The 22667-nt window shown below is 42.8% G+C and overlaps 4 protein-coding genes and 1 long non-coding RNA gene across 6 annotated transcripts; 2 read left to right on the top strand and 3 right to left on the bottom strand.

The window, feature by feature from the left end:
- Positions 1-2074: 2074 nt before the first annotated feature.
- On the bottom strand, positions 2075-2606 carry LOC113564490. Its single transcript, XR_003408043.1, has 2 exons — positions 2456-2606; positions 2075-2352 (listed from the first exon to the last, which is right to left on the bottom strand). It is a non-coding gene; the product is annotated as an uncharacterized LOC113564490 (long non-coding RNA).
- Positions 2607-5411: 2805 nt separating this feature from the next.
- Positions 5412-13010, top strand: LOC6549664 (the record flags this gene model as incomplete). Its single annotated transcript, XM_026981930.1, has 5 exons — positions 5412-5781; positions 5842-8633; positions 8698-8956; positions 9023-10182; positions 10251-13010. Coding segments are annotated over 4 exons (4242 nt in total), but the record flags the coding sequence as incomplete, so codon positions are not given.
- A 1298-nt stretch (positions 13011-14308) lies between these two features.
- On the bottom strand, positions 14309-17713 carry LOC6549663 (mitoguardin). Its single transcript, XM_001977413.3, has 3 exons — positions 16158-17713; positions 14914-16095; positions 14309-14853 (listed from the first exon to the last, which is right to left on the bottom strand). The coding sequence occupies exons 1-3, from the start codon at positions 16230-16232 to the stop codon at positions 14545-14547; spliced, it is 1566 nt and encodes a 521-aa protein (XP_001977449.1). The 5' UTR covers positions 16233-17713; the 3' UTR covers positions 14309-14544.
- Positions 16921-20898, top strand: LOC6549706 (bleomycin hydrolase). Of its 2 annotated transcripts, none has more exons than XM_001977412.3 (5): positions 16921-17185; positions 19111-19754; positions 19829-20304; positions 20379-20499; positions 20557-20898. In XM_001977412.3, exons 1-5 carry the CDS (start codon positions 17182-17184, stop codon positions 20770-20772), a joined length of 1461 nt encoding a protein of 486 aa, XP_001977448.1. In that variant the 5' UTR covers positions 16921-17181; the 3' UTR covers positions 20773-20898. The 2 variants fall into 2 exon arrangements, with proteins under 2 accessions (XP_001977448.1, XP_015010829.1); XM_015155343.2 differs by having other exon boundaries at positions 17105-17185; positions 18889-19754.
- Positions 20899-21209: 311 nt separating this feature from the next.
- On the bottom strand, positions 21210-22337 carry LOC6549705 (uncharacterized protein F58A4.6). The gene is made up of 2 exons (XM_001977411.3): positions 21665-22337; positions 21210-21598 (listed from the first exon to the last, which is right to left on the bottom strand). Exons 1-2 carry the CDS (start codon positions 22046-22048, stop codon positions 21326-21328), a joined length of 657 nt encoding a protein of 218 aa, XP_001977447.1. The 5' UTR covers positions 22049-22337; the 3' UTR covers positions 21210-21325.
- Positions 22338-22667: the final 330 nt, after the last annotated feature.

Raw genomic sequence — 22667 nt, 5'->3', positions numbered from 1 at the left:
AAACGAGTGCTGAGCCACCACACCCTCCCCAACTCGCACACAGCCCCCCTTCACCATGGGGGCATGAAAACGAACGTGAGCGGTGGCACGCATAAACATGTGCGGCTGCACTTGTTATATCCGCCGGATGATTGTGATTACTATGTGCGGTCACATTGGAAGTGCATCCTTCTATGAGCATCGTTTCCTAAAATCAAAATAATTTGAAATAACGATACAAAAACAATTTATACGTTATTTAACGTATTAACATGTAAATGCCTTGTGCGGCGATCAAAAGAAATACAGATTAACATTGCTCTCCCCGTTTTTACATATATACATACATACATATGTATCTTCAACTGATATGCCCATCAAATGTGGAACGGAAATAAATAAATACGTACAATAAATGGGAAATTGTGGTGTATATGTATGTATGTACTTGAGTGCGCTCGTTTGCATATTTTATTGTAGTTTATGATTCCTCTCTTGTCAGACACGTACATAGCTCACATTTCGAAACCCTTCCATTCTCGATTCTTGAATGAGTTCCAGTGAAATTGGATAGCTCCGAATTTTGTGGGCGGAATATGGGGCGGCAAAAAAAGGAGCGAATATACATATTCCCGGAATCGTGGGAAATATGGTAAATCATTCGAGACTGTTTCAAATTTGATGTGCTAGATAGCACAAAAGCGTGGAACACCAACTAGGCATACAATTTCCAATCGGTTTTTAATTCCCTGCCGAAATGATGTACATAAATGTCATGTGGGCACAGTCCACACTCGTTAAGTCGAAAATATTTTATTGAAATAGCAAAGTGCACAGCTTGTTGTTTCGGGTGGGCACCGTACTAAAATCAAGGTTAGCCGTCATAGGTTTATAAAATAATAACGAGAAGTAATATTCAAGCCAAAATGGCACCTCGTCAATTGTTGCTTGGCCTTGAACCTGAATTTTGCGGTTCTCTTTATTTTGTTTCTTGTTTGCCGTGTGCTCACTGTTTTTGTGTTTTTTGTTGGTTATTTTTCTTAGTATAATGCCTTTTGTTTTATCTGGTGCTCACCCTCTCTCTCTTACCTCCCCCACCCCTTCCGCTACTACTCTTCCTTCAATTCACACATTGCAGTCTGTTCTCGTTTTCATTTTCGTTTTGGGTTAATGAACTGAAATTTTACCGTTTTTTGTTATTGTTACTTGCTTATATCTAGGGGCAGTTTTTGTGTAAATTTAATTTCATTTTAAAATTAATTTCATTTCTCTCTGTGCTTACGCTTGTGTTCGTTTGTGTGTGTGTTAGACTGAGTTTAAATTTGATTTCGATCAAATATTTTTGCACATTTTTCGCATTTTCTTTTGGTTGGGCGCAGCCATGATGCTATTCTTCGTTCTTTATTGAAATTCAGGCAATGAGCGGCATTTGCATTTATTGTGCATTTCATTTCGCTTTTATTGCTTCCTATTTTTGACCCTCTTTTTAGTTCTTGCGTCTCTGTTGCCGTGCTGTTAAAAATAGTCATCGTACATGGCAATAGAAGAGGAGAGTGGTAATTGGCGAAAAGAGAGACAGAGAGACAGTGAGAGCGGAAAGAGCGAAGAGCGCGGGAAATGTCAAAAAAAGCAAAACAAACTGTCAAATGTCGACGTCATGTGAGTGCGCACACACACGCACGCACGCGCGCACGCAGCAATTGTGTGGGTGCAAGTGACGTTTCCCATTTCTTTTGTTTTGCTTCGTTTCGTTTGCTGATTACGATTTACAGAAAATAACGGCGAGTGGCTACGCGAATCAACTGTGATCCTTTGCTAAAAGATGTAGATTTTTTGAAAATTGGTGAATGAAAATCAGACAATCCATTTCAAAGATGATCTGTCTCTAATGCAACAAGAACTGTTTGTAACTCTTAAACAGGTACGCGAAATACTGAACGCTTTCAAAGTGCATACAGACAAAATATAAAATGAATAGAAGTTACTGTGAAACTAAAAAAAATACGGACTTCATATTTTTCTGTTCCTTTCGCCCGAATAAATGTATTCTTCAAATTAACGGCCCTGTTAAATGTGAATTAAAAACTAATAGTAATCGTTTTAGGTGCAAACTGATTATTCAGAGAAAAGTGTGGGCTTTTTACATAGCATCAATTCGCTTTTTGTAGGTCATCCAAACAGAAACCAAAACACCCAGCGATTCTCCAGTTCTCTACCCCCGCGCTCCACCTCTTGAAAATAACCGTCTGCAATCCCATAGTTGCTCATCTCTTTTTTTTTGTGTAGGACATGTCATCGACTTGGATTTTGTTACTTGTCTGCTTCGTCGCTTTCTTCTTCTTGGTGTCTCTTCTGCTTTCATGAAAAGGAGTGCTTAAAAGAAAAGGGGAGAAGGTTAGGCACTTGGCAAAAAAGAATATACCAGTTCAATGACTTAGGGGCGACCAAAATTTTCGGGGTTGTCTTTTATATTTACTGTTATTGCCCTTTTCCCCATGGGACATTCTTGAATATCTAGAATGGAGCATGTCGCGCGTTTTCAATACTAGCACGTACTCTAGAAATTATTATATTCCTATTTTTTTCTGTTTATCATATTGAGTCATACGTTGTCGACTGAGTGCACTCATTTTGTAGCTCCCCTCTGGTTTTCAGATACAAAAAACAGCAGCGGTCACAACAGTAGTGCAACAGACCATGGACGGAAACCGGTTCTGATGCGAATCTCTAGCAGAAAACTGATTTCCCCATTGGCAAACTGAAAAACAGGCTACTAGATCAAAATTCCCAAAAACTCAAAAATGTCCATCATGTTGCCTTTGACTTTTCTATTAGTCTTAATTCATGACATTTCATTTGAGACCTGGTCAAGTCAGTTAAACAAAATCAGTTGAACTACATCGGTTGAGCTGTATGGAGCAAAAAAAGGAGAGCAAAAAAAGGAACAAAAAAAAACCTTAAAAAAAACAAACATTTATTTGAAAACGAATATTCTTTTGATCGAAAACTTGTGTTAACGGTGCTGATATCGTGACCCAGAGTGCGCAGGCAAGTAGTACATACATGCAAATGTTAATTTGTATCTTCAGCACACCTGGAACAAATTTTTCATTCCTGCCTACTCTCCTTTTGCTTCTTTGGCTATTTGCTGTGCCTTTGTCTTTGATCAGCTGTTTTGCTCAGCATTGTTTAGTTTTTTTCTCCCGATTTTCTGCCACACCCACTAAACGCCGTTCCCCTCTTTTCGCTACAGGCTCTGAGGTCGAGATTACCAGCGTCGACAACTAAGAAAGCGTAAAAAAGGAAAAAAAACCATTCAAATAATTAAGGTGAGTAATCCAAAACGATCAATCGTTATCAATATCAATAACTGGTTAATCACGATTGATTTTTGAAAATTGGTGAATGAAAATGCAACAAGAACTGTTTGTAACTCTTAAACAGGTACGCGAAATACGGAACGCTTTCAAAGTGCATACAAACAAAATATAAAAATAATAGAAGTTACTGTGAAACTAAATAAAATACGGACTTCATATTTGTCTGTTCCCGTTGCTCGAATAAAAGTGAATTAAAAACTAATAGCGATCGTTTTAGGTGTAAACTGATTATCCAGAGAAAAGTGTGGGCTTTTTACATAGCATCAATTCGCTTTTTGTAGGTCATCCAAACAGAAACCAAAACACCCACACATTTTGCTTTTTCCGTTTTATATATGTACATAGGTTAATTTCCTTGGAATGCAAGTCCAAGTGAATGTTTTATACGTCTACATATATATTTATGATTTATAATAATATATTTGTATGTAATCGGATTGTAGTGGAGGGGGTATTGGGGTTAAATCTACATCCGGCACCCGGCATTTATCAAAACGGAATTTTTAACTGGATACAGCTAAGCATTGTGAAATTTGACTAAACAAACAGTGGTGCCTCTCTATAATGAGTAGACAAGGCTATTGTACATACATATATTCCTTAAGGAATATTTACTGTAGATATGCATGTATGCACATACATATTTCCATTCTCATAAGCGCTCTCTATTGTAATTTATGGCAATTTGCACTTTGCTCCGAAAATAAGCGCGGTGCTGCATTTGCCACCCAGCGGGTGCGAGCGGGATACAAACAATCAATGTTGGCGCATAACTATTGTTCTTGTTGTTTCTGCTGCTTGATTTTCTTGTTACTTCTATTATTTTCGCCACTGTTGCTGTTGTTTTTGCACCGACGTCGCACTCAATTGACAGATTGCTCCACTTTTGCGAGCGCGTCCTTGACCTAGAAGTACTGCATACACAGCCACACACTCATATACACCCCCTTCTTCTCTTCCTCTTTTGGTGTCGCCTTTTCGTTCTCTTCGCCCCTTCTTCGTCCATCTTCTCGGCAGGCATGCGAAAATCTATGTTAAGGTCAGCGCACTTAGGCGATCCTAATAAAAAGGACTGTTAACTCACTGTTAGTGCTCTCTGTAAATCGCAGCTCCCGTTAACAGTGCCATGCGAGTTTAGTGGAGTCTTCTGTAAAAATGCAATATTGCTTAAACAATCTTAGTTTTACGTCATTCAAAAAAAAAAAAAAAAAATGAGGAAATGCCATACACTTTATAGTAGGGCGGCACGCCCAATTTGAAATTAAATTTTTTCATTTATAAAACGTAATGTAAGGCGTATTGTTTTTGGGTGGAACCCCCTTTTTTTTTGTATCGTGAGTCTTCGTGAGTCATGACAGGAGCAACTAATAATATCCCATGGTAAAAACCCCCAAAGGGTTAGACCCATACCCTTCACTTGTGTCGGTTGACGATGTTTGGGTTGATATAAAGGAAAAAATGTAATTTAATAGTGACAATTAATTAATTGATACCAAACCAATATTAAATGCATTTGATTTAATCAAGGCAATTTGCAGCCAGACACATTCAATTTATTCATATTTTCCCATTTTCCCAAATGTCAACATTCATATTCTCTTCTACTTGCAGACTGCTACACGGAACAACTAAAAACTACAAGCTAATTTAACCAGGAGAAAAGAACGGAAGACTAGACATAATCATAAACAGAGTAGATAGAATTAGAGAACCCGCAAACCCAAACAACTAGAAAACTAAAAACATTAATTCTAAAACCCACATACACACATCCACACACACAAGCGAAACAAAGGAATGAATTTGTAATACAACACCAAGAAAGAATCACCTTTAGCCTTATATACAATTAAATACAATTTAGACGCTAGAAAGACAAGACAGAGCAAGAATCCTATCAAGAAAACCGAAACATAACAAGAAATATTTGATGGGCAGTGTGTAAGTAGGCTAACTGAGGAAAAAATACTATAAACAAAATACAGTAGATATAAAGAGCCACACACACAGCAAAAATCCTCAATGAACTATAATTTAACATCGTTTCCCTAAAACAACTGTAGAAATAAAAGCATCGGTCAGGGGAATACTCCCCCGAATCGAGAATTTGAAGAATCCCCTCCAGCTAGGGACTCGAGAAACGAGGATTCGGATCCGGATCCGTATCCGGAGGATCCCGTAGGAACTGACGAGAGAAATACAGATATTTTAGTTTCTGGGGAGGCAGACTCTCAGGGATTAAACGAAGATTCGGATGAGAACAATTTGCAATCGCCGAATCAATCTCCCAATTCAAACGTAATCGAATATTGTGAGCAAGGACCGGAATATCCTGTCGGAGCTGCCCCAGCAGAAGAAGTACAGGAGAACGAAGCCAACAGTAGCGGTAACAAGTCGGACTGGTATACTCGCAATAATAGAGGTAAAACTAACTAAAATACCAAAATTTTATAAGTTTTGTTAACAAAATTCTTTCCATCAGGCGCAGAGCGTTTAATAAGTGGCTCTGATAGCGAGGACGAACGGTGGCAGCAAGAATCAAGGGATGTTCCTTTCAGGCGTGCAGATTCTGATTATTCCGTAGAGATCAGACGTAATTCCCAACGCGATAATTTTTACAGGGGATATGACAGTGGCCCAGAAGGAAGGTTTTTGCGGTGGAGTACCTTTCCCGATAGTAGTGAGGACGAGGCAATACGACCAGGTGTATACGGTCATTCACCAGCACTTTCCGATTCACGATTACCTCTATCGGAAGGAGAGCCGCAGGAAGAAGCTCAACGTGGCGGTTATATTGTGGACTTGAATCGCCAGTACCAGTATTCAGATTCTGAGGAAGAAGCATATTTCGCTAGAAATCGGGTCACATTTTACGGTTATCAGCCAAATCGAGAATCGGAATCCGATAGCGACAACGAAATATCAAGTACATCTTCAGAATCGTCTTCAACGGGAGGACAAAGCTCTGACGACGATTCGCGAGTAGTTTCAGAAGCGGAATCGAGTTCTTTGGATACAGAAGACAGAGTCGATCCAGTTACTGGGTGGATATCGTGCAATCGAGTAAGTGTTTCCGAACGCGAGGAAGAAATCGACGACAAGCAACAGAAGCCTTCGGAGGATAGCGAAGACGAACAAAAATATAGACAGGACGAGCAGCAAGGCAAACAGCAAAGAAAACGCAAATTGCTAGGTCGCTGGGGTTCTAATAAATCCAAAAAACCATTATTGGACGTTGAGGAAGAAGAGACACTATCAGAACACTATTCACTTTCAGAATTTGAGGATGATATCCCCATAAAGGGAAATAATAGCACGGAACCAAAGAAATTGAAAAAACCAACATTGCAAAGTGAGAGAGACCAATCGGAGGAGGAACGTGAAGACACGGAAAGCGAAGAGTCTGACGATACAGATTCGGATTCAGATTCAAATTCAAATTCAGATTCGGATTCAGATTCGGATTCGGATTCAGATTCAGATTCTGATTCTGAATCAGAAGGAGGACCAGGAGCTTCACATTCTGAGGAACCTGCGCAGGATAAATATCCTAAAGGCGGCGGAGCCCATCAAGATCCAGCTCCTAAAGCCAGAGCCGATCAAGATCCAGCTCCTGAAGGCGGAGCCGATCAAGATCCAGCTCCTGAAGGCGGAGCCGATCAAGATTTAACTCCTGAAGGCGGAGCCAATCAAGATCCAGCTCCAGCTCCTGAGAATAACGATCAAATTTGTGAGGAGGAAGACGAACCCCTCTTCTACTTAGGGAAAAGGGAGGTGCTCAAATTTGTATCGAATCCTTTGGGGGATGATCTAACAGAATTGGACGTTAAACTACTGCTCTATATGACATTTGGAGCCGACAAACTGGAAGACCTACAAAGCTATTTTGATATCATTAACCAAGAGCAGCAGAAGCAACCAGAGGAAGAACATCAGCAAAAATTGCAACAAGAGCATCAGCAACAATTGCAACAACAAAAGCAGGAACACTTGCAACAGGAACAACACTTGCAACAGGAACAACACTTGCAACAGGAACAACTTTTGCAACAGGAACAACTTTTGCAACAGCAGCAGCAACAGGAACAATTGGAAGAGTTGCAAGAACTGGAAGAGCAGCGACAGCGGAAGAGCCTCCTGCTTGAGCAACAGAGATTGTTTGTTCAAGAAAAAGTGCGGCAACAGAAGGAGCAGCACCGTTGGCAGCAGGATCAAGTAGAGCGCGAACGTCAATTGCGCCAGCAAGAGGAGCAAAAGCGACTGGAATACGAACGAAACTTGGAGAGACAGAGGGAGGACTGTAAACGTCAGTTGCGTCTGCAGCGCGAGCAATATCTGATCAAGATTAAGCAGCTGGAGAAGCTCAGGCAGCGCCAGCAGCAGGAGAATCGGCCCTACAATACACAGCCACAGCGCAAGCACGAGCTGATGCAAAACGATATGGTCAGCATACCGGTGGCCAACTTAAACGGCGGCCTTAAGGCGGCCAGCAGCGGATCCGGAGTGGGTGTAGTGGCCGCCGGCGGCGTCGTATCCTCGGCGGTCCTGGCAAATGCCCCCCGTGTTTACCTAACGCCTTCCTCCACATTCATGGCCAATCGCCAAATGGCGGGAGTGGCAACCACCGGAAAAATCAGCGGACCGGTGGTCGGCGGTTCAGCCGGCACAACCTCAGCCGCCGGTACCGTTCGCTATTTTTCGCAATTCAGCAAAGTGCAAACGGCTGGCGGACCCAGTCTGCAGAGGAAACTGGCCAACGGGGATACCATTGTGCTGGCGAACGGCAACAAAAGTATGTTCCTTACTAGCAGCGATAACAAGGGTGCGTTGCAGACTGTCGCCACCAATGGCAATGGCTTGCTCACAGCCAAAACGGAGCTATTGGAGGAGGAGGGCATGCAGCCGGTAACTGTGATTGATGACGAGGGCGATGACGAGGGCGAGGGCGAGGGCGACGGCGATGGAGATGGAGAGGAGAGCAGCAACAATGCCAAATCCAGTGGGGATCAGCAGCCAATGGCACTGACCAACGCGGCCAACGAAGGCAATGGCTCCGATGATGAGCCCGAGCTGGACATTGTGATAAACAATGTGGTCTGCTCGTTTAGCGTCGGCTGTCACCTGAAGCTGCGCGATATTGCGTTGCAGGGATCGAATGTGGAGTACCGTCGCGAAAATGGAATGGTGACAATGAAGCTCCGTCATCCATACACTACGGCCTCGATTTGGTCGTCGGGAAGGATTACATGTACTGGTGCTACTTCCGAGGCAATGGTATGCTTTAGCACTAAAACGGTCATCTTTGTAAGCTCATTAGTAATGATCTCATGTTTTTTAGGCCAAGGTTGCTGCACGCCGCTATGCCAGATGCCTTGGAAAACTGGGATTTCCCACTCGTTTCCTCAACTTTCGCATTGTCAACGTGCTGGGCACCTGCAGCATGCCGTGGGCCATCAAGATCGTTAACTTCTCGGAGCGGCATCGCGAGAACGCCAGCTACGAGCCTGAGTTGCACCCTGGTGTGACTTACAAGATGCGCGACCCTGACCCAAAGGCCACCCTGAAGATCTTCTCCACCGGCAGCGTAACAGTTACTGGTGAGTAGTGTTGTTATTGTTGAACAGGATAATGTTACTAATTCTGATGTTGGTCTTCATATTTAGCGGCTAGCGTAAGCCATGTTGAATCGGCTATCCAGCACATATATCCTCTGGTCTTCGATTTCCGCAAGAAGCGATCGGCGGAGGAGCTACAGCATCTGCGTCAAAAGCAGCGTCTACAAGGCGGCGGTGACCCCAACGAGCTCGAGAAGAATGTCTTAGCAGATAACAAGACGTCTGCCCAGGATAATATCTTTATTAACACAACAGCGGCGCACTCTAAATCAGCATCTGCGGGCATTTTGTCCAGCACAATTGATAGTATGCCCCGTCTGAAACAGATAGTTAACTATCACCAGATGATGAAGCAGACCCAGGATGAGCGCCGCCACATACCTTTTCATGGGGAGAAGGTCAATCCGGCTTCCACCTCGTCGGCGGCTGCAGCTCCTTCCACCTCCTCCTCGTCCTCATCCGGAGATAATATCTGTGCCAATGCCCGTCGTCGGGCAACCGAATGCTGGGCCACCAAGCTGCAGAACAAGCGTCCACGTTACAATGATCCTGGCACCACGGGCACCATCAACGCCTCGTCATCCTCAGCATCAGCCACATCTTCGTTCGCCCCCCAGGCGAACCCCCTGCGTAATCCTCTCAAGACGGCCGCATTGGCCAATGCTCGTATGCGCGGCGCCAAGGTGCCAACATGCATGGTGACGGGCACACGCATTGCCTCCAACAGTCTAATCCTACACCAGCAGCAACTTGTCCACATGCAGCAACAGCAGCAGCAAAAGCTGCGTCAGACCAGTTTCTCGCCCAGCGAGTTCAATGTGGACGACTTGATCGAGGAAGAGAGCAACGAATTGGACATGCACTTTTAAGTTAGCGCTGTCCGTGCCAAAACATTTCAACTAAAATGATGAATCGATGAAAACGCAAACAACAAACACGCCACACTCACAAAACCCCACGAGCTTTTCCCCGAATATGTTGGTTATTTGTTTAAGTCATTTTTCATCACATTTGTTTTTTGTGTGTATGCCGCATTTAAACCAAACTCGAGGAAACCCGGACACCGAAGCGAAAACAAAAAAGGAAGGTATGGAAGCAAGAAGAACACGACAAGCACTTGAATCCAAAGCGAATCAGAAGTTCGCAAGCAATACCAACAAAACACCGCAGCAACAACAAAATCAAGAGCCAAATATTTACCATATAAGGTGAGTCGTCATTGTTTTATTTTATTTTTTGGAAATCGGTATTCTAAAATGCGCACATTTCCTTGCAGATTTACGTTTAAACTACTTTGTAAGTTAAGCGAGCACACCAGAAACAAACTAGCAGAGATAGCATATAGATGAGTTCGACCCCGAAGTATCCCAGAAACCTCAAAGACATCTGTATGGTAAACAGAGAGCTTACCACAACGTAAACTTAAGTTTAGACTTAAAACCGACAGCGAAGTACGAGTTATGAATACGTATGCCAGCGTTTTACGTATATAACCAAAATCTGTGGATTACTTGGAGTCACCATGAATCATCATTGATCGCAATTATCATCTGTGGAAGCAAGAACACACCGCCAAAACAAATACTGTAAATCCCACATACAACTACATAACATAATCACTAGGACAGGAAGGTGACGATACGAGCAAGTTGTCCGGGCGGATCGCATGCTTCCTTGCATGTTCTTTTTTTTTTTTTGCTGAACTCAAATTCAGTTCTGCCCAAGCAAACCAAAATTCTCAAGTAAAACACGAGGAGGAGACCAGAGAAAGAAACACTAGGATAGTTATCAATTATTTGAAAAACAACTGATTAATGTCTTGTATTTTCATATCATTTTTTTTTCGTTTTCGCTCTAAGTTCTACATACTAAGTAATATACATAAGCGCTTTGTGTGGAGCATAACAAGCAAAACAAACATTGAATACGATTATATTAATATAAATCACACATACACACACACACACAAATACCTATATCTGGTCACTTCTCACCAATTATAACAAAACTGAAAAAACAGCAAGTAATTATGTTTTGATTTGTGCTGGCAGTTTTTGGGTTGCGCAGAAACTCGATGAACTGATGAAACTGAATGAACTCTTGTATGATGATGACAAAGAACATTGAAGTAGGATAGGCAAGAAGAGGGTTTATTCAATATAGTCGGTTTATGCGCGGCTTATTACTATTACCAGGCGTATACCTAACATACATAGTAATGTATCATTTTGTATTTCGCTTTAGTTTTATGAGTTAGTAGGGGATGCAACTTAAGCGTAGATTTACAAACTTGTTCCTGTGTTGTTAAAATCAGAAAGTAAATATTTTAGTTAACTTAACGAAGCATACGCATACACAAACACACTCACACACACATTGAACACAAGCATACGTATACATATACATAATATTAAGGCATCCAAACAAAGAAAGAAACAAACAAACAAATGAACGAACGAACGAACGAATCATAAGCAATAATACAATGTTTTCGTTGTAAAAGAGGTAAAATCTAAAGAAAGAAATACTCACGTTAAACATAAAATAACAAACTCTAGATGTTTTGGCGTGCCTTCACCCATAAATAGGAAAACAAAATGAGATACGATAGCCAATTGTACAATCATTGAAATAGTACTTCCAGACCAGAACCGCACCGAACCCAAAATCATTGTACATACGCCCAAAATCGATGTTTTCCAATTAAGCGTGAATTGCCTCATTCGTACATCAAGTTCAATTTTCATTTGTGCTTAACATGAAACCAACTTTCATATCGTTCAACTTATGCATAATCAAAATAGCTAAAAGGGGAATTACATATTAGTGAGAAATATCAACATTTCTTTCCCTCGACATTCTTTGTTCTATTTTTTGTTTTTTATTTTTTTTTGTTTTTTTTTTGTACTTGATTTGCATAAACAAAATCGAGAAATGAAAATGCCTTTAGGGAACAAATAACTAGCGCGGAAAGGAAAGAGATAGGTTTAGGTATAGAGAAAGCGAAGGATATTGAACAGATCGGAGCCGAAATGTATTTTTTGTGTATGCGAATATGTGAATAGGTCGATGAAGACCCGAACGTGTTACAATTGCAAAATTAACTAGCCACTAAGCCTTAGACCTAAGTTAGCTGACACACTGAATACTAAATGTAAGCCAAAACGCATATAGCAATCTAAAACAGAAAATGAAACAAAAAAAAAAATCAAATCTAAAGGAACCTAACGAGAACATAATTGTAATCTAAGTGTACATTAAATAGTTGTTAACAAAATCACAAAACAAAACGAAAGCAAGAAACCAACAATAGTGTAATGTCTTCACGTCTAACTGCCTTCGAAAGATTCAAGAATTATTGAAATTTAAGCAAAACCATTTGAATGCGAAGTAGTATTCTCTTAAAACACGACTGCAAATTGCTTCACTTCAACCTTGTACTTTCAACACTTTTTTTGTTAGAGCAACAACAGCAACCAACGGACGGACAAACGGACAGACGGACAAATAGATCGAAAGGCCTAAATAAGTGTATTTGGTTTCAAGAACTTTGAAAAAGCAAAACTTAATATTAATATAGTATACAGATATATTTTTGATTATTATGTATTTAATGAGAACAATGAAACGATAATGATAATGATGCAAGTATCGATGATAACTAAGTGAAAACAAATTGAGAAATCAAATAGCATAATTCTGTTTTTGTTTTGCCGTAAAGACTGCATTATACCAACAATTAATTATATACAAACATAATAAATAAATAACTGATAATGGCGAGTTAGCTTTGCACTAAGCAGAGAACAAAACGGAAACATTTAAAGCAAGCTGAAAAATTCTAAACACAAACACACAAAAAAAAAAACAAGAAAACAAGAACAACAAAAACATGGAAAACAAAACCAAGAAACATTTATTTATTAGCTCCTAAGTGAAGACTAAGATTTGCTAGCAGTGATGGAGATCAAGTCAGGCCAGAGCGGACCTTAAAGGTACCGCATCCAATACGAAAAGCAAGATGAAATTACCTTACCAAAACGTGCTAGCCCTCGAAAATCCACCATTATCTCCATGGTGGGGGATTCAGGTGGGCGAGTCTACAAAAAAGTCTATAATAGGGCGTGAATCGGAATAATTAGTACTATCGTATGATAAATCAATTACCAACTAACTGGCTAACACGTATATCCGCTAAGAATTATAGTTTTCCCTAATCCCTGAAACTAATTCTAAGTACATAAGTTGCAAGCAAAACGCAAAAAAAAACCTAAAAGTTCGATTTATACACGAAAAAAAGAATATATGGAGAAGTGAATAGTGGTATGGAGATGGAGGAGCGTTTACTTTGGTTTTGAGATTGTTTGCCGCAGCTTCACATCTCGATGTACCAGGGCTACTACTGCGAAACTCTTTTTGAAAACCCCAGTTTTGGAACACCAAAACTGGCGATTTCGAAACTGAGCTTTTGGTATTCAATATTTAACAAAAGCCCACACACAGACACACAGAGAGAAGCATAACCGAAAACAACTCATTTGATGTATTTAGTTTAACGTTTAGCCCCTAGTTTCGAGGAACGTTAAAATGCCTTTCCTGAACTGCAGTCAACACTCAAATAAACGACAAACAAGCAAAATGAGAAAATAAAAACCAACCAACCAAATGAAAGCAAATTGTTTGAATAAAAATCAAATTACATAAAGCCTATGTGCATTTTTTATTGATACGGTGACGAAATGGGTTCTTCTCCAAACCTTAATTTTGGAGGTTCGTATTCAACTATTTTTGAATCTCGGCAGAGCTGGGCAGGAACAGGAATTCACGAAGGCACCCCACTTCTCGCTCTACTGATACCCTTTATAGCTGGAGTAATGGGCTACGGCACTTTCTTTACTTTGCATCTGACCACTATATTTCACATAATTCAAAGTTTACAAAAATCAAAGATGCTAATAAAATTTCAAGATTCATCACTCGAAGGAACGATTGGTCGTTAGTCGGATAAAAGTATTTTAACTGATTCGACAATGTTTGGTTGACAATGAAGGGTTGCTTTGTTTTTAAACAACATTTAAACAGTATGAGTACATAATATCCATAATCTCAGATATATCATTCAAGTTTTACATTTCAGAAAGATTTTAACAAAACAGTCAACTCCTTCCAATGCTCTTAATGTTATAAAAATAACTAGTTCATGTCTGATTCTCGACTTAAGTATCTTATTTTGTGCGTGGCTGTCTGTTTTGACTGAAAAACATAGTATAACAGGGTATGCAGCGTGTCTGTCACCTAGATCCACTTCACCCATGCAATTGGAGGCATTGCAGCTGGATTTTCGCTCGGAGCGGTAAACAGTTTTATTTTACAAATGTTTTGGCGACTTAAATGCAGCTTATTCATACAATGACGATGCGTGGATTTTGTGTAGTGTGGCTGGATGCATGTGGCATTAAAATTAGTCAATAATTGGATTTGCATTTCTTAGGGAAACTACCGAACAAAACGGTTTTGTTAAAAATATAAAGAGGGGAGTCCAAGAAGTATGGATAGAAGGCTAACGCCAATTACTGGCTAAACTTCACGCCAATGTTGTTGACGCGCGTCTGCATGTGCTGCAGCACATCCTGCGAGAATTCCTCGATGGTCGTGAAGCGGCTCTTTTGGAAGCTGAAGATGTCGCCCAGAAAGGCGAGCAACTGTTCCCGGAAGTAGTGGCAGATGTCGCGCAGGTTCTCATTGGGTCCAAAGAAGCCCCAGGCCATTAGCGGTGATATCTGCTCGGATATCACGTAAAAGTGAGACATGAACCCGTTGGGGAACTTTAGCATCCGCTTCTTTGCCTTCAGCACCGACCAAACGGCTGTGGTTAATGCCTGAAAATAAAAGACCATAGGGATCAACATTTAGCCCCGAACTCAGGTGAGTTTACCCACCGTCTCTTTGAATCCGTTGGATAGCCAGCGATTTTGGACCACCGCTGTGACGCTGGCTGGCGGGGCATCTAGATCCTTGAACGAATCCAGGATGATGAAGTCCAAACAGATGTCGTAGAAGGTCATCGCCTTGACATTGCGCTGCTCCAGCTCTACTTGGATGCATGGCCAGTTGTTGCTGTCATGCAGATAGTTCACCATGTCCTCGTAGCCGACAAGAAACTCCTTGGTATCCTTATCGCCCAGACAAAGCAAATCGGTTAGAATCTGCCGGCCAGCATCGCAGATCCACTGGCCCACCGCGGGATCCTTGAACAGGAACTGAAAGGCTAGCCGAACGCAGTGCAGCTTAGCCAGGTATTCGGTATCGGTGCTGCAGTGCATCAACTCCGCCCGAATGGTGCGACACGGCACCGTGTACTCATCGTGGTGCTTCAGGGCACTCTGGAATAACGGATACTCTTCGTACGAGGTCTCGATAAAGCCGTCGAACTCCCGCAGATCCGCCACCTGGTCGAGAGCGGAAGCAAAGCTTTCCGCGGAATCAAAGTTCGGATCGGAACCAGCTCGACTGAGGACGCTGCCAGACTTGCGCGACCAACGATCGTCTTCTGTCTCGCCCGCCTCCTCTTGGGCCTCGTCAATGGAATGCTCCTCGCGGAACAGCACCGAGCGCTGATCCAGGAAGAGCAGTTCGCTCTGCTCCTGCAGTGTATAGGCCATCTCCAGCAGGTTTTGGATCTCACGACAGAACTCGGAGTCCTCCGCCGTGGTCAACAGGGCGGGCAATCCGCCGGGCGAATAGTGTGCCGCCAGGGCATCTTCCCAAAAGTTGATCACTGTGTCCAGTGCCTCCATGCCCATCATACCCAACTGTTGGGCCGTCAGTTGGGTGACTACCGAGCTGCCAGGACCGGCATTTTGTACAACGCCAATCGAGCCGGAGGCCATGGACATGCGATCCGAGTAGGCCAGTGTGGAGCCCACTGGACTGCTCGATCTTGCCGAGGCCTTTGATCCGGCTATTGAGATAAGGTCGTTCGGACTGCGCATGCTGTTGCGGTTACGCCGACCAGTGTACTTTCTGGCCCGACGAGGCGGACGCGGAGGCTTGCGACGTCGCAGAAATCGGGAGAGTACGCTCATCAGAGCCACGCCAGCGGTCAGTGAGAAGAGCAGAACCTGGTTAGGGATTTGGAGGGTGATCAGTGAAAAGTCTGTGTACTTATGGTAAATTATCCCACCTTTGTGGTGGTGGAAACGCGGAAGGGCAGCAGGCTGCCCCCGCTTGTCCAGGATGCCGGCATGACACGGTGCATCCTGCGGTTAGTATGATTCCGCCGTGGATCTTGTGAATCCTTCGGAATCGAAAATGGGAATGAAGTGAACAGCAAGGATTATCTTTGTGCCGATGCTGCGGATTGCGTTCGTGCTTTGAGGTTAGGCCTCCGCGCCCAGTCCACAATGCCTGCTCATCGACTGGTGCTATCTTGGTTTTGGTTTTCTGGCGCGGCTTTGACCCTGCGCTCCATGTGCGACCGCCCTTTGGAATGCAGATTGAACTGCTGATGCTTTTGGGGGATGGTTCAAGCGGTTGCCTCGTCGCCTGGCTGACACGGTTCGGGGTCGCCACAGACCGATTTCACGTTGCAGTCTCGATCAACTGCACCTTATCAGTGGTAACTTTCACTTTTAGGCCTGAAAACAACAAAATTGCATCACAACGTTTTCCGAAGAGAAGAGCGCGGCGGCAAAAGATCCAGCTGATTGGGGCGTTGCCATGTGGGTTTTTTGTAGGCCTAGTGCCCAACGGGGCTGCCAGACCAACCAATGGATATAACAGTTACAGCTATGTTTCTTAATTAATAATACGCTTATACTTTTAGAACATTTATGAAAATAGGAGTTTAAAAACAATGCTAATGTTTGTTGAGCAATTTAAAGAAATTGGTATGTTATTGCCTTATCGTTTTTGGTATATTGGTATATGTGGTATTGAAAGTATTTTTTTAAGCCGGATGGTATAAAACATGAATTATTACACGGTCATACTGCTAGGAACAAAAAAACACTTCACATCAAACCAAAATAAAATCAAATTAGATAAAATTAACCAAATTGCGCAAAAAACGATTGCAGTAGTCAGAAGTTTCCAGGAGTTCGGAAAACTGAAGGACACCCAAATCACGGTCGATCAGAATTCAAAGTGACCTTAGAAAATCAAAACAAGTGTAAAGCCACATAAGAAAGAAGAAAAAAACATTAAATATGTGTAAGTTAATGAACGAAACGACAGGTCATGAACAAAAATCAGTTACTTGGAGTAAAATTCACTTAAAAAATCTTTAAGTGAAACTAATTTCCGGCTACATTCTTTATTTGTTGTTGCTGTAGCGTGCCTGTGTGTGTTGAAGAGGGAGGAAGAGGGAGAGAGATGGAAGTTTTGCTGACGCCCAGCAAAAAAACAAATTAAAACCAGACGAAAGTAAAATTTCACCCAAATTTTTGTTTGTTTTTTTTTCTCCCCGCTTTTGGTTTGCCAAACTGGACAAACAGGTTTTTGTTTTTTTTTGTCTTTCTGGTTTGTTTAGATTGTTTTTGTGCCGGCTTTCCGCGAAAGCTGTTAAAACGGCACTTTGCCTGCCCTCTCTCTTCGCCTTTTCTTCCTTCTTCGTTTTCCTTCGTTCCATCGCTCCCCACCCGCTACATATGTATGTACTTAGTGTGCGTGTGTGTGTTATGTGTGTGCGAGTCCCGTTAAACTGGTTTTGCTTAATGGCATCGCCCTCTCTTTCGCACGTAACGGTTTAAATAGGCATTTCTTGACGGCTTTTAACCCGTCAGCTTCGCTTATCAGCATCACCCACACTCACACGCATGCACTTGCACACATGCACACATTTTTTTCAAATACCTGAAAGTGTATGTACATATGTAGATAAATAATAAACACAAAGCACATTGAGTAAATAGCGAAAGAGATGAGTGAAAGAGATGCGGAATCTAAAGTGCATAATGGCTATGCCATTGTTAATGGCCCCGCAACGCAGCTGTTCTTTTTGGTTCTGCTACTTTTTGCCCCACCTCATTGCACTTTTGTCTTTGTGAATTTGTGCCACGCCCACATTTCCTTTGGGCGTCAGGGCCGGAAGTTGGCCAAGTTGAAAATAATGCAAGTAATGCCCAATCTTTGTCCGATTTTCAACAGATTGCGTCACAAGCATTCTATTTTGGATCTGTAGAATAGCCTTGCATCTTTCAGATACCGTTTGTATATGCCAAGTCTATCTATTTTTGCTTATCGGGATTATCAGGATTAGTCGCACTTTTATCTGTAAGCCGAAAATAAAGCTTTGGGTAATAAGGATATAAACGTCGTATACTTTACCACAAATTATAATGGCATAAAGTTCTGGAAAATTTGGAACCATTATCTTAGAATTTTGTTATCACATCCAATCTCCTTGCCCGCAATCATGCTACAGAACTCATAAAACATTTGAATTGTTTTTATTTTAACGGAAAAAACATCGGTACCATAGAGAAAATATGGCACTGCCGACCAATTTAATTGCCAATTTAAATTTTCAACAGCCCAGCTGTGTTTGTTGTTTAAATTGCTGGCGTAGATGTTATTGAACTGCAAATTCTAATAATTAATGACATTATTAAAAAGGAAAGATTTTTTGCATGAAAATAAGCAATCACAGATAGCCTTTCTTTTCCCATCATTTATTTCACTTTTGTCTTTTTTTTTTCTAACAACAAATATCTATGCCCAGATATTACTATGAATCACCACATTTAAAAATTCTAACAATCGCGTAACTCCGGTTTTTGCTATCAAAATTGCTTTGTTATTTGTTTAATGTTCCGCTATTGGCAGAAATCACCGTAGTTTTCTCCTATTTTACCTGCACCGTCACCACAAAATTATCGCTTTCGGTTTCTTTTCTGGGTAACCCGATCCTCCAGTTTGGTCGGTGAGGCGGGCTGTGACGAAGATCAAGATCAATTCCCCGAAACTGACTCAAGATCCAAATACGTATACGTATCGAAATCAAAATCAAAATTCGAATCTGAATACAAATCTAGTCAAGATGCGGCAGCAGCAGGAGCCAGCGATGTACTATTCAACCGAATCCATTCGAACTCACACAATATCCGGCGAACGTTGCCAATCCCATTTACTTGCAGCTGACAACAACAGCGTATCTGGCGGCGGTGCAGGCGGAGGCGCCGGTAACAACAATAGTGCTAATAGCGGTAAGAACTCGACGCACAGGATCGAAGAGACCAGTGCGATCACCAATCCATTGTTGGAAAAATGGCGCAAAAACTTCTACAGCGAACCGAAGAATCTGCTGGCGCAGAACGTCTGCTCCCGCGTGGATCCCTTCGATGTGTGCCTGTCCAGGAAGGCCCTGGAGACCACCAATCATGTGTTCAACTATAAGGTGGAAACGGAGGGTAAGCCGGTGACCAATCAAAGAAGCTCCGGCCGCTGTTGGCTGTTTGCGGCCCTCAACTGCATCCGCCTGCCATTCATGAAGAACTACAATCTGGACGAGTTCGAGTTCTCGCAAGCCTTCCTCTTCTACTGGGACAAGATCGAGCGTTGCAACTACTTCCTCAACAATATCGTAAAGACGGCACAGCGCGGCGAGAAGGTGGATGGTCGTCTGGTGTCCTTCCTGCTCCTCGATCCCACCTCCGATGGCGGCCAGTGGGACATGCTGGTCAATCTGATAACCAAACACGGCCTCATGCCAAAGAAATGCTTCCCCGAGAGCTTCAGCTGTGAGTCCAGCATACGAATGAACGCCATACTGAAGAGCAAGGTGAGGCAATCGATTTCTGTTTGAGTGTTTTGATTGTTTACCAACCAAGTCTATGTGTCAACTATCTATTTTAGCTACGGGAGTATGCCCGCAATTTGCGCGTGCTGCTGGACCAGAATCCCACGGAGGAGGAGATCGCCTGCAAGATCCAGGAGCAAATGGCCGAGATCTACAAGGTGGTGGGCATTTGCCTTGGCATTCCTTCGGAGACCTTCACCTGGGAGTACTATGACAAGAGCAAGAACTATCAGTCCATCGGTCCCGTCAGCTCGTTGGAGTTCTATGAACGTTATGTAAAGCCGCATTTCAACGTGGAGGACAAGGTGTGCCTGGTCACCGACCCTCGGCCGACTAGTAGCTATGATCAGGCATACACCGTCGACTGTCTGGGCAACGTGGTTGGCGGGCGCCCCGTTCTATATAACAATCAGTCCGTGGAGCTGCTCCTGGCCGTTGTCACCAAGTCGCTGAAGGCCGGCGAGGCCGTTTGGTTTGGCTGCGAGGTCAGCAAGCGATTCGCCTCCAAGCAGGGCATCGAGGATGTGGACGTGTGAGTGTCTACGAGCTGTTTATGTGCCTTGGAGCAATAGTAATTGCTTTATTAACTATTGATTATTGTTATAGCCACGATTTCAAGCTGGTCTTCGACATCGACATACAAACGACATTCTCCAAGGCGGACCGCCTGATTTTCGGCGAATCGGCCATGACCCATGCTATGGTTTTCACCGCCGTCTCCGTGGATGTGAGTACCACTAATCCAGCATGTAATAAGCTCGTTAATCAACAATTTGAATTGCAGAAGAGCGGCGTTGCCCAGAAACTGCGGGTGGAGAACTCGTGGGGCGAGGATCGTGGCGAGAAGGGTTATCTGGTGATGAACGCCGACTGGTTCAGGGAGTTTGGATTCGAGGTAGTCGTGGACAAGAAGTATGTGCCCGAGGATGTGCTGCGCGTGTTCGACATGGATCCGATCGTCCTGCCCGCCTGGGATCCCATGGGCACGCTAGCACAGTAGGTCGCCATCAAGCCACACCCCACACATATATATATATATATACATATATATATATTTAAATACAATATATACAAAGCTTTACGAGCAGCAATCTTCGAGCGGCATCCAAATGTTCGAGTTACCGGCTTTCAGTTTTTGTGTACATTATTTTGTTTCTTCTCTGGCCAGTTGCCACCGTTTTGGGAGATCCCCCAATCCTCAAGGTTTATGCACATGCACTATATCTGCGTCCATGTCGTCCCACAGGTCCTTGTCAATTCAGTAAAACGAAAATTTTTTGTGTTTAGCGCTTAGGTAAAGAAATATCTCAGTTCTCCCTCCCAAATTACGTTTAGTTTTGCAGCGGGCAGTTGAAAATATATACAATACAAACGAGAAATAAATGAATAATGTAAATGCATTTTTTACGTATATACAATTACATATTAAATAAATATATAAAAAACAATATTTGCTTTTCTCCTTAAAAAGAAAGGAATCTTGCCCCCCAATACATTTTACAATCTTTTTTTTTTACTCTTTGATCGGCATAATCTGCGGTTCCAAGTCCAATTTAGTTGCGCCTTTTCCGCATTCTTCGCTGCTCGTACTCGTAGCTAAGTCGCTGCCAAATGCCCAGGCACATCCGCACCAGACGCACATCCTTCTCGACGTTTCTTCTCGCGAAGTCGTACTGCTTGCGAATCAGATGCTTCGCTGCCCGCAGCTGACCCCGCTGGATCAGCGAAATGCTGAAGTACAGCTTGCAGCGCGTCTGCAGGAACGGATCGCCGAGTCGCAGGCCAATCTTTAACTGCTGCAGCGAAATCTTGCCGGCTGTCTCCGCCTGAAAATGGGATTATGCGATTAGCTGTGCTGGCAAGAGCGTGGATGCACTGCGTGGATCACTTACACATCGCTCGAACTGCTCGCCAAGGGCGGAGAATCCGCCGCCCAGAGTGGACAGCCAGGACATGAGGTGCTCCACCTCGATGTGCTCCCACAGCGTGTGTGCCAGCATGTCGGCGAATCTGTAGTCAATGGTGTCCTTCTCCGGTTCCTCAAATTGTAGCCATACAAGCTGGACGCCATTGGTGTGCCGGAGGCTCTGGGCCAGCACTTTCTGGTGCAGGAACTCACGCAGGTAGTAATTCCCATTAATGGCGTCCACATGGATGCGCAGCCTCCGCAACAGTTTTAATTTTGGGCAGGAGTCGCCGGCTTCCCGATTTGGACGATTGTGGTAATGACATCGCCGCCAGTAGTCACAAACACAAATGATCAGCGGATCCGACATTGGAAGTGTATTCGGCCCGTTAGTAAGGTCGAATTGTATAATTTTTATAAAATGTTTAAGTAAAACCTAAATATTCGGTATATTCCACAGGTTACTCGGTTGCCAGTAGTAGGTTGGCAGTACCCAGCTGCTCTCTACCTTTCTAGCTCGAAAGCCAGTTGTAGATAAATTGTGTTTATTGAACTATTGCAATTTTATTTCATCAAATGTTTTTTATGTTTTTGTTAAAAAGAATTGTTAATAACAAAAGTGTGCCCACCGCTAGAGCGCCAAGAAAAGCCACAATCGCTTGGATGTGGCAGCACTGGCAGCACGAAAGCTTTTTGGCGCTAAGAATTATTGGTTTTGAAATTCGGCGAAACGAAGAATACGTTATTTGCATTGGGCTTTTCGTCCTAACTTGGCCAACAATATTACAAGTTTTGTACAGCTAATAAACTAAATTTACGAATTATTACTCATTTTGGCTGATTTACGGTATTTACAATTTCGAGAGTTTTTCGCCAATTTGGTAATTTCATCAAAATTTGCAAAAAATGGCAAAAATCCAACATTTTCATGATCCAACTCTATTGGATTGGAAATTTTGTAACGAATTCAGCAAGGTATGCCGTTCCAC

The sequence above is a fragment of the Drosophila erecta genome, unplaced genomic scaffold (genome assembly GCF_003286155.1).
Source record: "Drosophila erecta strain 14021-0224.00,06,07 unplaced genomic scaffold, DereRS2 tig00000126-arrow-pilon, whole genome shotgun sequence".
Taxonomy (NCBI): Eukaryota; Metazoa; Arthropoda; class Insecta; order Diptera; family Drosophilidae; genus Drosophila; species Drosophila erecta.
The sequence above is the reverse complement of the archived record's forward strand: the minus strand, read 5'-3'. Positions and strand labels throughout refer to the sequence as shown.